We start from the raw sequence: 15,998 nt of genomic DNA, 5'->3' as shown, positions 1-15,998 counted from the left end.
CACGCAGTGAGCGTCAGACCCCGTGCTGTGTGTCTTTGCCTTGTGCAGGGATTTGGTAATTCCAGATTCCCCACCCCCCTTCCTGCTCATGCTGTGTGTGGGGGTTGTTGGGGTGAGATCTTACATTGACCCCTGGGAGGAAGGCACAGGTCATAGTGGGAGGCTCAAAGTGTGTTCAACCTGTACTGGCCCAGAGTCAACAACCAGATGTCTACGCGGTTTGCGGCCCTTCTCCCTCAACCCGGTTTTGTGTCTCAAGTGGTAGTTCCCCAACATGTGATGGTTTTTTGTGTCTTTATGTCTTAGTTCCTAACAACAAAATGACAGCCATGACTCTGTACAGATTGTGCTGATTAATTTATATTCATCATCTTACGTGGCTCTGCCAGAAACTGTGAGGTAGTTTCTATCTTCATTCCCCTTTTGTGGATGAGGAAATAGTTCCAGATTTTTAAGGAACGGTTTGCCCAAGGCCTTGCAGGTGCTAGAGCAGAGATGTGAACCTAGCCCCGGGTTCTTTTGAGCGTGCTGTTCTGTCTCCGCTTGTTGCTCTTTGCTGCCTGGCACACACTCTCCCCTTCTCCATCCAGTTTACTCCTGGTGACTTTTGTGAGATGGTACAAATCCTGTGCTCTTTGAAAAGTCTTCCTTACTTCATTGATCACCTAACACACTCTCCCAAACACCCCTCAAGCAAGGCTAGAATGGATTGGGTTTCTGGTGCTTACCTCTGTCCTTCAGCGTTTTATGTTTTCCTGTTAGTATAATTCGTCTTCCCTCCTAGGTTATAGGCTCCCTCTGGGCTTGGACCATAGTTTGTTCGATTTTCTGTTCTCAGCATCTGGCGTGTCGCCCAAACATAATGCACTTTCAGTGACTGCTTGAACAAATGAATGAATGAATGCCATGTGGTTCTTTCTTAAGGCTCTACCTGTTAAAGATGTGAATTAACAACTTGTGCGAAGACACAGAGGCAAGCTGTGCCGTTGCTAAGGGTGTGAAACTGAGAGGACCTCTGCTAACTTCATATCAGGAAGTTAGAACAATGGACAGATTGAACTGAGAGAAATATACCATTCTGTAGTAGAGTTACAAAAATCAATAGTGTAAGCGTACGATGGGAAAAATACAGTTTTGACAACAGCAGATATGGCAATGATTAGAAATTTTTGTTAACTTTACCTCGCTGTGTGTTAGTAGCCAAAATAAAGTAGACTGTAATTGCAAAGTGCTAAGTGGCTAAATCTGGGACAATTTGAGCTATAGAATAAAAAATTAGAATGATGGATTATAAATGATAGACTAAAATAAATACATGTATCCGTTGGTCCATACTTAATTGAATGAATAATTAAATGGAGAGGAGGGGAAATTCTTAACAGGAGAATTCCAATTAATAAACATAAGACAAATGAAGAAAATAAAGAGAAGAGGAGTTAATGTGTCAGTCACAATGTAGTGTTTTAAAATCGTACGATTCTGCTTTTACTTTGGTTTCTGAACATTCGCAGCTGCTGTTCTTTATACATTCTGAGTTTATATCATGAAGATTTCTGGTTCTGGCTCATTTTCTTTTCTGGAAAGCACAAAGGTAGGACAGAGAAAGTTGGAAAGGTGGCACAAGGTATATCAGGAGAAGCATGATTGTCCCTGTATTCAGATTGTACAGTTTGCCCGGTTATGACATTACCACCTATATAGTAATAATCTCTCTGGCTATGAATGCTGCTCTTAATTCTACTATATTTTTAGCTCTTTGTGGGTAGATTTTAGGTTGACCTATGTATATCTGATATTTTCAGGTCAAAATATCAGTAATTTTATTATTATTTTTTATTGTTGGGGATTCATTGAGGGTACAATAATCCAGGTTACACTGATTGCAATTGTTAGGTAAAGTCCCTCTTGCAATCATGTCTTGCCCCCATAAAGTGTGACACACACCAAGACCCCACCCTCCTCCCGTAATTTTAATAGTCATCTTTACTATATCCTATTCATTTTTATATCTATCATGGATCCTAGAGTAAATGCCAGATTAAAAAAAAATTGTTTAATGCAGAACTGTTCAACAAAAGACGGAGGCTTAGGTGTTTTCTTAATCATAAATTCTTGAGGGAAGTTATGTATTCTTCTTGATTTTTGCTTTCTCATTTGTAAAATTAGAATTCGGCCGATTAAACTTGTTTCTCTTATCTGTTTTTCTTAAAAATCAAGGGTGGTATTTTTTTTTTTTTTATCTTGAATGTAGGAAAGATAATAGGACCATTAAGACTCTGAATTCTGAATTTCCTAATTTCATGTCAAATGTAATAGGAATTTCATTGAATGAATCTGTAGATCAGTTTCGGGGGAATCTTAACATTCGTTGATTTAGGTCTTTAATGCCTCTCAGCACTATTTCATAACTTTGTATAGAGGTTTTATGTCTATAGTTAAATTTATTCCTAGGTATTTGATTTTCTATGTTTTTATAAAACAGTGATTTCGCTGCTGATAGAAAGATAATGGTAGCTAGTCTTGTTGAGAGGTTACTGAGTGCTGGGTACCAGTCTAGGGTTTTATGTGAATTTATTTATTTAATCTTCGTAGCAACCCAGTGAGTAGGTAAATGTCATAATAAATGTTATTAAGGAATATGTTAATATCTGTAATAAACTGTACCTACAGATACCGCTTCTGTCTTCTTTTCTAGAATTAAAACTATTAAAGTGTCCTCTTGTTTCATTTTTCATGAAACTGTCCTTGGAGCAACCATCCAGAAATCCTAATGTTTTCCAAGCAACCAAGGAAGAATTTGCCTTGTAAGAACACAGAGTATCAACTTGGCTGAAGGAAGAGAGGCCGTTCTTTGCACTGGCTTCTGTGTGTAGTCAGGCACTCCAGGATGTTGCTGATTGACAGACTAGGAGACTCCCCTCTAGGATTAGGATTTTCTGCTGTGAAATGCTTTCTGGAAGCTGCATTTCCTCGTAGGCAGTACAGGCCCGTTTCCTCCGTACCTTGTGCTCGTAGGCAGTATAGGCTCTGCTGCGTGTGACGCGCATTCTCTAAGCCGGATGGCAATAGAAGTTTCCTCACATGAATGCCACGTTCTCTTCCAGTTCCGTCACCAGGACAGCTGCAGCACAGAGTCCACAGCGTGGGACATTTCCCAGTGTCTGTCCGACAGCCTCTGAAAGCCACAGCCTACGTGAGTCCAACCGTTCAAGGCAGCAGTAATTTGCCTTTATCCAATGGCTTACAGTTGCATTCCAGCACAGGAATCCCTACACCAAACAAAGCTGCGGCTTCCGGGATAATGGGTCGCAGCGCGCTTCCAAGACCTTCACTGGCAATAAACGGGAGTAACCTGCCTCGAAGCAAAATTGCACAACCAGTTAGAAGGTAAGAATCTTTGTTTGCATAACTTCATTTGCAGTTTGAAACTAGAAACTGCTTCCAAAACTATCCCGACTTTTCCTTTGGCTCCGTTTAACCTTACCAGGTCACTGTCCTTTATGGCCTGGCTGTCCATAAAGGGACAGAAGTCCCTGGATAGTCTATCCCATTTTGTCTGATCGCATCATCTTCCCATACCCCTCATCACATCACTCGTGATGAACTGTTTGCTTTTGCCAGGTAAGTGTTCTGTTCCCAAATTATTTGGATGTTCCCTGCCTTCTTCATGCCTTTTCTCCGATGACAGCTGCAGGGATAGTTGATTCTTTAGTTCACTGCTATGTATTCCTAGTGCCAAGAATTATGCCGTTACAGGGTAGGATCTCAAATATGTGTTGAATCAGTCACTTTTAATCAAAATGTAGAAAAATGTGTTAGGCACATGTGCATACACCAAACTCATGATTTGAAAAGGATCTTAGTGTGATACTCAGCTGGGGCTTTATCTACTTACGTTTGTAAATTCTGTTGGGTCCAGGTAGAATTTCTTTTCCGATCTTAAGAATTCCAGATCATACGCAGAGAACATTTTAGACTAGCCCCTGGTCATGGCATACCCTTCTTGAATGGGATATCCTGGAGTGTTTTCTAGTTTAATAAAAAGAGAGGAAAGTCTATAATACTGGGTTGCAGAGAGATCGGAAGATGAGAAAAAAGGAGAGAACAAATAAAACTCTTGTAAGAAATTAGGATATGAAGAAAGAGAGGGAGGGAACTATAGTAAAAGTTTGAAAGGGATGTGGAAACAAGTAATTTCTTTCTGTAGTTATGTATAGCTAAATAGTTTTTGTTTGCTGATTAGAAGTAATAGGTGCTCAGATTAAAAACAAATTATTGAAAAATGAAACAAAATAAAAGTGTCCCTATAATCCTACTACCCAGCTGGAAATCCTTCTGCTACGTGTTTGTTCAGTAAATTCTGGCTGCTTCTGCTTAGTAAATGCAGAGCCATATTGTCATGTCCATGCAGATCAGAATCGCATTATTTGATGCGTGTTGGTTGTATTGTAGGCCTTCCATTCATCCCTGGATATACGTCTCTAAACTAAACTACCTGAAAGATGGTCGCTGCCAGAGTATATGAGAGGGTCTGTTTCCCCAAACTAAAGCAAATGCTGGATATTACCATTTTTTTTAAGTGCTCTGCCAATGTGACAGGCACATTGTCAATTGTTAGAAAGGTTAAACATTTCTTCATGTTTATTTGCTGTTTGTATTCAATAAAGTAAACATTTTTGTTTTTAGACCATCATCCTAGTTTCTTGTTCTTTCTGAATTTAAAATATTTGTGATACACTAAGGATATTGATCATTTTTATTTATGTTGCTAATTTGCTTGTGGGCATACAACATGCGTGGATGGCACTGTGCCTTCAACTGGGGCTTCTGTGGGAGGGCATGTCATGAGGGCCACAGGTGTGAGACCCAGGCTGTGCTTTGGATGGTGCCAATAGCTTGTCATTTCTGGAGAAGAGGAGCATTGGTGAGAGAGTAGATCAGAGTAAGTGATGCAACTCATGGGATTGTTAACAATCTTTCTTTTGTTTCCGTCTCTTTGTAGTTTTCTCCAGCCTCCAAAGCCTCTGTCTTCACTCAGCACTCTGAGGGATGGAAATTGGAGAGATGGTTGCTACTGATGCAGTTTTATTTACCCTGAAGAATGGGAAAGAAGTGAAAATGAGGGTTGTGTTACCCAGCTGGCTGGGTAACAGTGGATGTTGGGATATTCTTTCCCTTTTGCATTTTAATATATTTACTGCATTGTTTTTCAATGGACCAGTCACCAGAGACTAATAATTGCACTTAAATATTTGCCTGAGATACTGCAACATTCTCAAATCCATGGTTGCAGTATTGTGACACTTAGATCTAGGACGTTTTTGTAGAACTGCTCTGTACCTGAATACTTTTTGAGAGAATTGAGATGTATCAATAATGCTTTGCCATATGAGTTTTTTTTAAAGTAACTTGTTCAATTTACTTACGTGTTCTAAACATCTTTCCATTATCTGTTGTGTATTTTAATACATGCATATTTACAACTAGGTTCTATAATGTATGCTTTGAAATTTACTTTTTTATAGTTTACAGGAATTTTATTTTTTGTGCCTATTTCTTTTTACACCTATGTGAACCACTATGGAACAACTTAAATTTTGTGCCATAAAAATATTTTTGTGGTAAGGTACTATTTTTTTAGCTCTAGGGATATATCAGCAAAAAAATTCATCATACAATTTGAAAGACATAACTTTGTGTTGAATGAGCACAACATAATCTGAAGCATTGGGAGGAGACAGCCAGACAGCAGAGTTAAACGGTCTTGTCTTTTTCGTTGTTAATTTATTGTCACACATGGGTTTCATATTTATAATGGCATCCCCAGCTCATTGCACTTAATACCTGCAATGTTTGCTACTGTACCACAATTAAATTTTCAATACTTTACTACAAAGGATGAAAATGTAATGTTTTATTAACAATGCTTCTGGAAATGAATGCATTTTAAAGCAAATAAATCTTTTTGATAGACCTTTTACAAAACCCATTTGCACTAATGAATGCTTTCTTATGGCCTATGACTTAATATTTGTTACTGTGTACACTGCTGTTTTGGAATGTTCAGAAATAAAGACTCTATTTCAGCAATATCAGGTCATGCCTGAATGTGCAGCATGAAGAGTATTTCACTACTATTGTGAAAATGGTGGTTGTTGCTATGTTTTTTACTGGGCATTTATACCTCAAACAGGTAGACTTAGACTACCATTTACACCTCAAGAAGGTAGACTTAGACTACCAAGCAGGTAGACTTAGACTACCATTTACACCTCAAGAAGGTAGACTTAGACTACCATTTATACCTCAAGCAGGTAGACTTAGACTACCAAAGAGGGTGGACCTAGACTACCATTTTCACCTCAAGCAGGTAGACTTAGACTACCAAGTCTGTTTTGTACCGGGTATTTATACCTCAAGCAGGTAGACTTACACTACCAAAGAGGGTGGACTTAGACTACCATTTATACCTCAAGCAGGTAGACTTAGACTGCAAAAATTATTTTTCTTTTGTCAAAGACTCTGAGAAGAAATGTGAGATTTCAGTTTTACCATGAGGTTTAGGTCTCATTTAGAAAGGCCGCCAGCACTTCAGAAGCCTGTTGCTCGGAAGCATATTTATGGAGATTTTGATATTTTAGGGGGTTGAATTTGAAATACTTTTAGTGTTAGCAGAATAACAAAGTACTATCTTTATTCTACATTACATAAGGTGTCCATAAAGTTCATGTGCAATTTAAAATAGCCATCTAACTATGTTGGAAAACTTTGCCTAAATTTTCCACAGTACCTTCAGGGGTAAAGGTTTTTATGTTGACTTTTAAAACAATGTTATATCTATGGTCAGTGGAGGTTTTTATTTTTTTTTTAAAAAGTGTGCTTTGTCTATAATTCTGTTTAGAACTAAAAAGACTGGTTTTTAGAAAACTTGCCCTTCAATTGCCATGTGAGGTAGAGGAGGTGAGATGTGAAAGGGGAAATAATATTTATTTAAATTTTAAATTTAAATTCAAAATTAAAATTTAAATAAATAATATTTATTTAAATTTAATAAATGTGCAAGACATTTTGTGGACGTTTGTCTAAGTTCTAACAACTATCTACTGTTATCACCATTTTAAAGATGAAGACAAGAGTTGCAGAGTAGTGACATCAGTCTTGGGTGAACATTTTAGTCAATAGTGAAGCTGATTTTCGAATCCAGATTTATCTGCCTCAGAAAGTCTTGTTTTTACTCACTACTATACTCTCTTCCTGTGAACACATATGGTCAGTGTATTTTTAAAAAATGAGTTTATACTCTGTAGAGGAAATTAAAGTATTCGATTCATTGTTGATCCAGATACTTATTTATATTCAAAAGGTCTGCTTAGCCTTTGGGATAAAAAACAAAGATCCCTTCATCTTGGATTATACATTTTTGTTGGGAAGAATATAAATCATAGTTGAGTAAATCACAGTAGGTTAGGGCATATATGATATGGGGAAAAAAAGATCAAGGTAAGGTGAGCTGAGAGAAAATAAAAATCCGGAGAGATTACACTATCACAAGGATCATCTAGGTGAAGGAGATGATATTTGAGCAAAGACTTGAAGTTGGAGAGTTAGTCCTGAAGATATATATTTTTTTTTTTATTGTTGGGGATTCATTGAGGGTACAATAAGCCAGGTTAAGTCCTGAAGATATTTCACAACCTTTTTTTCACCTTGAGTTCTGTAGGACACAAAATACTGTTAATGAGTATTTTCAGTGCTCTGTGAGATGGTAGAAAATTACTATTCTCCATGTGGTAAGAGAGAAGTTAATACATTATGGACATTCCTAGGGTGGTGGTTCTCGAAGTGTAGTCCCCACATCAGTGGTAGCTGCAACATCTTTTGGGAACTTACTATAAATGCATATTCTTAAGTTTCACCTTAGAACTACTGAATCAGTCCTGTAGGTGATTTGTGGAACCTCCTTTTAGACAGGCTGGTGGAGAGGACAGCCTGTATGAAGGCGGTAAGATGGAGCATACCTCTGTATCTGAGGAAGAGCAAGGAGGCCACGGTGGCTGCAAATAGAGAACAGGTGGGAGAAAGCCACAGCGATGAGGCTGGAAGGTGATGGGACAAGGTCAGGTCATGGTGGCCACAGTTACGACCTGGATCTTACTCTGACATGGGAAGGAGCTATTGCATGGTTTTGAACAGCAGAATACATTATTTGACTTATTTTTAGAAACATTACCTTGGCATTTGATGAGAATAGATTGTAAGAGGACAAGTGTAGGTGCAGGCCAGATGAATGCACCTACTTCAATAATCCAGATGGGATGAAAAATCAACCAGCCTGACAGCAGTGAAGGTGGTAAAATGGTCAGGTTCTGGATATACCCGTATTCTAAAAGTTGAACCTTCAGGATTCCCTTATTGGCTTGGATGTGCTGTACATGCATTAGTAATAAAGAGAAAAACTCCAAAGGTTTTGTGCTGAGCAGCCTTTTGTCAGTTGTATGTGTTATGAAAATATCTCTGCACTATGTAGCTTGCTGAGGGTGTTTTTGTAAATAGCCTATATTTTAATATTTTATGTATAAATATATAATTTATATATAATATTTTAAATACAATAATTTTATATATTCTATTAGAACAGAATATATATTTTAATATAATACAAATTGCCTTTTTTTTTTTTTTTGAGACGGAGTCTCACTATATTGCCCTGGGTAGAGTGCTGTGGCATCATAGCTCACAGCAACCTCCAACTCTTGGGTTTAAGCGATTCTCTTTCCTCAGCCTCCCAAGTAGCTGGGAGTACAGGCACCCGCCACATTGCCTGGCTACTTTTTCATTTTCATTTTTTTTTTTGAGACAGAATCTCACTACATTGCCCTCAGTAGGTACCATGGCGTCACAGCTCACAGCAACCTCCAACTCTTGGGCATGGTGTCACAGCTCACAGCAACCTCCAACTCTTGGGCTCAAGCGATTCTCTTGTCTTAGCCTCCCGAGTAGCTGGGACTACAGATGCCCGCCACAACACCAGGCTATTTTTTTGTTGCAGTTGTTTAGTCGGCCCAGGCCAGGTTCGAACCTGCTACCCTTGGTGTGTGTGGCTGGTGCCATAACCACTATGCTATAGGCTCCGAGCCAACTTGCCATTTTAAGCTTTTTTTTGTTGTTGTTCCTTTCCTCTTTTTTTTTTTGTAGAGACAGAGTCTCACTTTACTGCCCTCGGTAGAGTGCCGTGGCATCACACAGCTCACAGCAACCTCCAACTCCTGGGCTTAGGCGATTCTCCTGCCTCAGCCTCCCGAGTAGCTGGGACTACAGGCGCCCGCCACAACGCCCGGCTACCTTTCCTCTTTTTTTAATTGTTGTGGATTCATTGACGATACAAAGAACCAGGTTACATTGATTGCATTTGTTAGGTAAAGTTCCTCTTATAATTGTGTCCTGCCCGCAAAAGGTGTGTCACACACCGTGACCCTCCAACCCCCTCCTTTCTTCCCTCTCTCTGCTCACCCCTACCCCCACCCCTCACCATGTACTAGGTCATTAATTGTCCTCATATCAGAATTGAGTACATAGGATTCTTGCTTCTCCATTCTTGTGATGCTTTACTAAGAATAATGTCTTCCACTTCCATCCAGGTTAATACAAAAGATATACAGTCTCCTTTTTTTTTAAGACAGAGCCTCAAGCTGTTGCCCTGGGTAGAGTATGGCATCACAGCTCACAGCAACCTCCAACTCCTGGGCTCAAGTGATTCTCCTGCCTCAGCCTCCCAAGTAGCTGAGACTACAGGCACCTGCCACAATGCCTGGCTAGTTTTTGTTTGTAGCTGTCATTGTTGTTTTGGTGGGCCAGGGCTGGATCTGAACCCTCCAGCTCAGATGTATGTGGCTGGCGCCTTAGCCGCTTGAGCCAGAGGTGCCGAGCCACTCTCCATCTTTTTTAATAGCTGAATAGTATTCCACGGTATGCATATACCACAGCTTGTTAATCCATTCCTGGGTTGGTGGGCATTTAGGCTGTTTCCACATTTTGGCGATTATAAATTGAGCAGCAATAAACAGTCTAGTGCAAGGGTCCTTATGGTAAAGGATTTTTTTTTCTTCTGGGTAGATACCCAGTAATGGGATTGCAGGATCAAATGGGAAGTCTAGTTTGAGTTCTTTGAGGGTTCTCCATACTAACTTCCAAAAAGGCTGTATTAGTTTGCAGTCCCACCAGCAGTGTAAAAGTGTTATATTCTCTCCACATCCTCACCAGCATCTGCAGTTTTGAGATGTTGTGACGTAGGCCATTCTCATGAGGTTAGATGATAACTCAGTGTGGTTTTGATTTGCATTTCTCTAATTAGGGACTATGAGCATTTTTTCATATGTTGTTAGCCATTCGTCTGTCTTCTTTAGAGAAGGTTCTATTCATCTCTCTTGTCCATTTACATAAGGGATTGTTGGCTTTTATTCATATTGATTAATTTGAGTTCTTTGTAGAGCCTAGTTATCAAGCTTTTGTCTGATTCAAAATATGCAAATATTCTTTCTCATTGTATAGGTTGCCTATTTGCTTTGGTTGTCTCCTTAGCAGTACAGAAGCTTTTCAGTTTAACTAAGTTTCATTTGTTTATTTTTGTTGTTTTTGCAATTGCCACAGTATCAGCCTATCTTATAACAACCTTAACTTCCTGGGTTCAAGTGATCCTCCTGCCTCAGCCTCCCAAGTAGCTGGGACTACGGGTGCTTGCTACAATGCCTGGCTATTTTTTCCCCCTATTTTTAGTAGATACAGGGTCTCACTCTTGCTCGGCTGGTCTCTAACTCCTGAACTCAAGTAATCCTCCTGCTTCACCCTCTCAGAGTTCTGGGATTACAGGTGTGAGCTTCTGCACTGAGCCGCTTAGTACATTTGTGTATTGTTTATACTGGGAGCATGAGTATATTCTCCTTTATGTTTTAGAAGTTTTGTTATTTTGTTTTCACCTGTAAGTTTAAAATCCATTTTAGTTCGATTTTTGTGTATTATAATTGTATTTTTTATTTTCTGTGTGAATTTGTACTTGTCGTACTAACGCTTGTTGAAAATTTCATCCTTACCCACTGTTCTTTGTCATTAAAAAAGTCTTTGTGTGTGCATATGTGTCTGTTTTAGAACTGTCTATTCTTGCATCAGACTCATACCGTTTTAATTACTATAGCTTTATAACAAGCTTTTCTAAATGGCAGAGCAATCCTGCTACCTTGTTTTCCCTCAAGAGTATCTTGACTCTTCTTGTCCCTTTGCATTTCCATATACTTTTATAAACGAGTTGGTCAAATTCTAGAAAAACAACATACTGGAATTTTTATTGTGATTGCACTGAACTTAGAGTAAATTGATCTATCTAATTTTGAGTCTTTCATAAACCATGAACATGGTCTACCTCTTATTCAAATATTCTTTAATCTTGTTGAAACTGAAAGTTCTCTTTGGAGAACTTTTGCCAGATCAATATCTAGGTATTTGATATATTTTATACTGATGTAAATATTTTAAATAGCCTTATTTTCAGTGCTTTGTTTTGAATATTTTATTCAGCAACCTGGAATTTTTTAGTTATGTTATCTTTAAAGTATGTAGAGACTGTACCTTAATATACGGTCACTAAACATAAGTGATAATAATAGGTATATTTTGCTATTGGCTAATTTCAAAAGTAAAGCTTTCTATTTTTTGCTATTGAGTTTCAAGTTTTCTAATAGTATTGTTTGATTATAAAAGAATATGAATTTTATTTTATTTTATTATTTATTTATTTATTTTTTGAGACAGAGCCTCAAGCTGTCACCCTGGGTAGAGTGTCGTGGCATCACAGCTCACAGCAACCTCCAACTCCTGGGCTCAAGCCAATTCTCCTGCCTGCGCTTCCCAAGTAGCTGGGACTACAGGGGTACCTACCACAACATCCAGCTATTTTTTTTTTTTTTTTTTTTTTGGTTGCAGCCATCATTGTTGTTTGGCGGGCCTGGGCTGGATTCAAACCTGCCAGCTCGGGTGTATGTGGCTGGCGCTTTAGCCGCTTGAGCCACAGGCACCGAGCCAAATTTCATTTTATTTTATTGAGGCAGAGTCTTACTCTTTTGCCCCAGGCTAGAGTGCCATTGCATCATAGCTCACAGAAACCTCAACCTCAAACTCCTGAGCTCAGGCTTACCCAGCTAACGAGTGTGAATTTTAAAGTTTTCCTGCATTGATTAAAATATTAGGTTAACCTACAAATAGATTGCTAATCTATTAAAATGATTATTTCATTTAATCTGTTAATATGCTTACTTTTAAGATGGATTTTTCTAACACTGAGAAAACCTTGAATTACATAAACCCAACTTGTGTTGTTTTTATAAGATAGATTTTATATACAATATTTAGAATTTTTTTCCAATTTTATGAATGAAATTGGTCTACAATTTTTCTTTCTTATACTGTCCCTATCAAGCTCTGGAAGGAGATAGTGTTAGTCTCATAAAATGAGTTTAAGATTTCTTTCTTTCTTTCTTCTTCTTTTTTTTTTTTTTTGAGGCAGAGTCTCACTATGTCACCCTCAGTAGAGTGCTGTATGGTCACAGCTCACAGCAACCTCCAACTCTTGGGCGTAAGCAATTCTCTTGCCTCAGCCTCCCAAGTAGCTGAAAGTACAGTTGCCCACCACAGCGCCTGGCTAAAAGATTTCCTTTTTTATCTGGAATAATTTGTATTCTTCCCCTAAAAGTTATTTTTTTTTTAAGTATGTGAAAAATCTCAGTGGTGAAGCCATCAGGATTTAGAGTGAAGATCGAGCTGTGTTTTTTAAATCTGATATTGTGTGTACTTTATTCTACTTCCAAGAGCATTGTGATTGTGATAAAATCATCCTTTTACAATGATGGATGTATTTATTTCTCCAATTTTGTTTCATGCTTCTTTAGGCCATATAATTTGGATATGTATGTATTTAATGTTTTATCTTCCCCCGAAGAGTGAACTGTTTATCTTTTTTAATGTCTTGAAATACATTTTTCTCATATTAAGTACAGTGTCAAGGCTACAGTAAGGACTTTGAATTTTAAGTACATCAGATTTATTTTTAGTGGTTGTAGAGTGTGTAGTTTTAAACTCTTTCAAACTTTTAGCATTCTTATGTTACATAACGTATAGTTCAGTGTTTTTTTTCTTTATCTCGTATGAAAACCATTGCCCTCAAATTGAGGATTTAAGCCATTAGTATTTAAAATAATTGCTTACATATGTAGTTAAATCTGTCATCTTTTTTGAGCTTTGTTATGTCTGTTCCTTTTATCTCCATTTTTGTCTTCCTTTAGATTATTTTACCATTGTTTTTCTTTCCTATTTGAAAATTACTCCCTAATTCTGATTTGCTATTCTTTTACTGGTTATCCAAGAAATTACAATTTGCATCCTTAACCTATCAAAGAATAGTATTAATCTTTACCTTTACCATTCTTCTAGGTAATGTAAAGGGCCCCAAGTCTCCTTATATCTAATCTATGATTGTGCAATTCAAATTTCAGCCAGGGCCTGGGGAAGAGAGATCATAGACAGATTTATGGGTTCGCTGAAATTCAGAGTAAATAGTCATGTAAACAACACAACACTGTATACTAAGGATACTTAGAGAAAGGTAACACAGAGCAGTGATGGGACCAAGAGAATTATCAACTTTAATTGGATAGGCAGGTTTGCCAAGTAATGGCGAATAATACAGAGTAATAATAATACAAGCATTATTATTTTATCTTAAATGAGGCTCTGAGTTCATTCAACAAATATCAGCAATGTTTATTGAAAGCTGACCATTTGTCAAGTGTTTTTGCTAGATGCTGAGGATCTAACAATCGGACAAGGATCCTACCCTCATGGAAGTTACATTCCTTATTCTAATGAGTGAGAAAGATTAAAGTCAAGTCAACAAAATGCTATTTCTTCCTAGGAAGGAACAAGCAAGGGGCTGAAATATAGAATGATATGGAGAGAGGGAATGGGAGAAGGACGATTTACCTAAACAAAGTCCTCTAGGAAGGGACCTGGAGGAAACCTTTTAGGTAAATCATCTTTGGGACCTTCTGGGAAGGGATATTTAATCTGACAATAAGAGTTAATCAAGAGGAAGGAAACAAATTTTTTTTCAGGCTGAAATGGGGAAGAATTTAGGGTGTTTCAAGGACCAACAGAAGGCTGGCAGAGCTGGGGCTTACTGTGCTAGTGGAATGACTGGCTATAAAATGAAATGCAGAGTGAAACACAAAGAATTTCAAGATGGCGACAGTAGGAGATTAAACAAGGCATGGGGCCCTTCTGAGCATGAGTTGTGTACTGTATAGGTCACATGCCCATCCACGAAGCCAGCCCTGGCTAGCAGGAAAGAGGGGCAAGAGCCTATAGAACAGCGGTTCTCAACCTGTGGGTTGCGACCCACAAGAACTGTATTCAAGGACCGCGGCATTAGGAAGGTTGAGAACCACTGCGTAGAACCTCAAGGCTTTTAAGGACTTAAATTTTTATACCAAGTTCAATGGGAAACTATTAATACCATGTGTATGGGTACTCTGCTTAGTTTTTAAGAAATTTTTAGTTATGTAAAACATGCCTTACGGAGATAAGTGCTATCGCTACCTACATTTTATAGGAAACTCCAGTGCAGAGGGTTAAACAAGGTCACAGAGATGTTAACCCAAAAGGAGTAACTTGGGCAAATTCGAAACTCACTCTGCTGGTACAGGGGAGTGGTTAAAAAGAGAGGAGGGTGGCGAGCAGGCACAGGGCAGTGAGCACCTTCTAGAGGGAGCCGCGTGTGCAGAGCAGGATGGAGGTTAACTGGCTGGGCAATCAGGAATTGTTGAGTTTAGCTGTGTCACAGGGTTCCTTTAAGAGACAAAGCTGAAGGGATGGGCATGAGCTAATTTTGGGAGGGTCATGTCTATGCAAAGTAGAAGTGGGGAGGTAGGTCTCTGAGGGAAGATGTGAAGGCAAGAGTGACGTATAATTCTGTGCATTATGTGGATGCAAGGCAGCTGGTGCAAATTACTGGTAAAGCAGAGGGGTTTTTGTTTTTTTATTTGAGACAGAGTCTCACTCTTTTGTCCTTTACAAAGTGCCAGTGGCATCACAGCTGACAGCAACCTCAAACTGTTGGGCTCAAGTCATCCTCTTGCCTCGGCTTCCCTGGTAGCTGGGACCACAGGCTGTCACCTAATTTTTCTATTTTTAGTATAGATGGGGTCTTACTCTTGCTCAGACTGGTCTCAAACTCCTGAGCTCAAGCAATCCACCTGCCTTGGCCTCCCAAGTACTAGGATTACTGGCCTGAGCCATCACGCCCAGCCTAAAGCAGAGTTTGATGGAGGAATTTAGTGTCTGTGAGATTGTCAGAAGGGTCAGTGGAGCAGGTTAAGGGCCCCTGCCAGGGGTCTGCTAACATAGCTAGAGACAGGCAAGGGGGGAGTCTGCAGCTGCCCCCGCGGATCACGAAGAAGCCTTGTGTCTGCATCACCGTGTCCCCTGTTCCACCCATGAAGGTCCTGACCAGATATAGGGACCTCGGTGGCTGCTGCCACAGAATAAAGGCAGTGCCTCCAGGGCCATGCTTGTCATAGACACACTAGACACTGCTGAACCGTCACCTTTCACCACAAGAATGGTTGGTATGTGTCGTGACCCCTATGGCACTGGTCTCTGTTGCCGCAGGAAGGAACCAGGCGTGACACAGATTAGAAGTACAAGCTTGTGGGAGGTGGGCTGACCTTAGTTGCAGGGCCCGAGCCCCCTCCGCAATGGCTGTCTATTAAGGTTATACACAACAGGTGTGGAAAGTTAAGGTAACTGGCATACCTGTCAGGTGTGGAGCGTTAAGGTCATTACATACGAGGGCTGCGTGCGCAAGGACTGCCACGTGCTCTTTCCTCACGTGTTCTTTCCTCACGTGTTCTTTCCCCACAACCCTCATAAAGAACTCCTAAGCATCGATGTTTAAC

The 15,998-nt window shown here is 39.3% G+C and overlaps 1 protein-coding gene across 3 annotated transcripts in view; it reads left to right on the top strand.

Annotated features, from left to right (window-relative positions):
* The window catches only part of SLAIN1 (SLAIN motif family member 1), a 54,402-nt gene extending 48,312 nt beyond the window's left edge, over window positions 1–6,090 (top strand). For all 3 annotated transcript variants that reach the window (XM_053563703.1, XM_053563702.1, XM_053563704.1), the window contains 2 exons: window positions 3,105–3,387; window positions 5,003–6,090. In XM_053563703.1, coding sequence (XP_053419678.1) covers window positions 3,105–3,387; window positions 5,003–5,078 — 359 coding nt within the window. In that variant the 3' untranslated portion in view covers window positions 5,079–6,090. The remainder of the gene's footprint in view (window positions 1–3,104; window positions 3,388–5,002) is intronic.
* Window positions 6,091–15,998: the final 9,908 nt, after the last annotated feature.

This window comes from Nycticebus coucang, chromosome 15 (assembly GCF_027406575.1).
Source record: "Nycticebus coucang isolate mNycCou1 chromosome 15, mNycCou1.pri, whole genome shotgun sequence".
NCBI classification, from domain to species: domain Eukaryota; kingdom Metazoa; phylum Chordata; class Mammalia; order Primates; family Lorisidae; genus Nycticebus; species Nycticebus coucang.
This window is presented reverse-complemented; position numbering and strand designations above follow the sequence as displayed.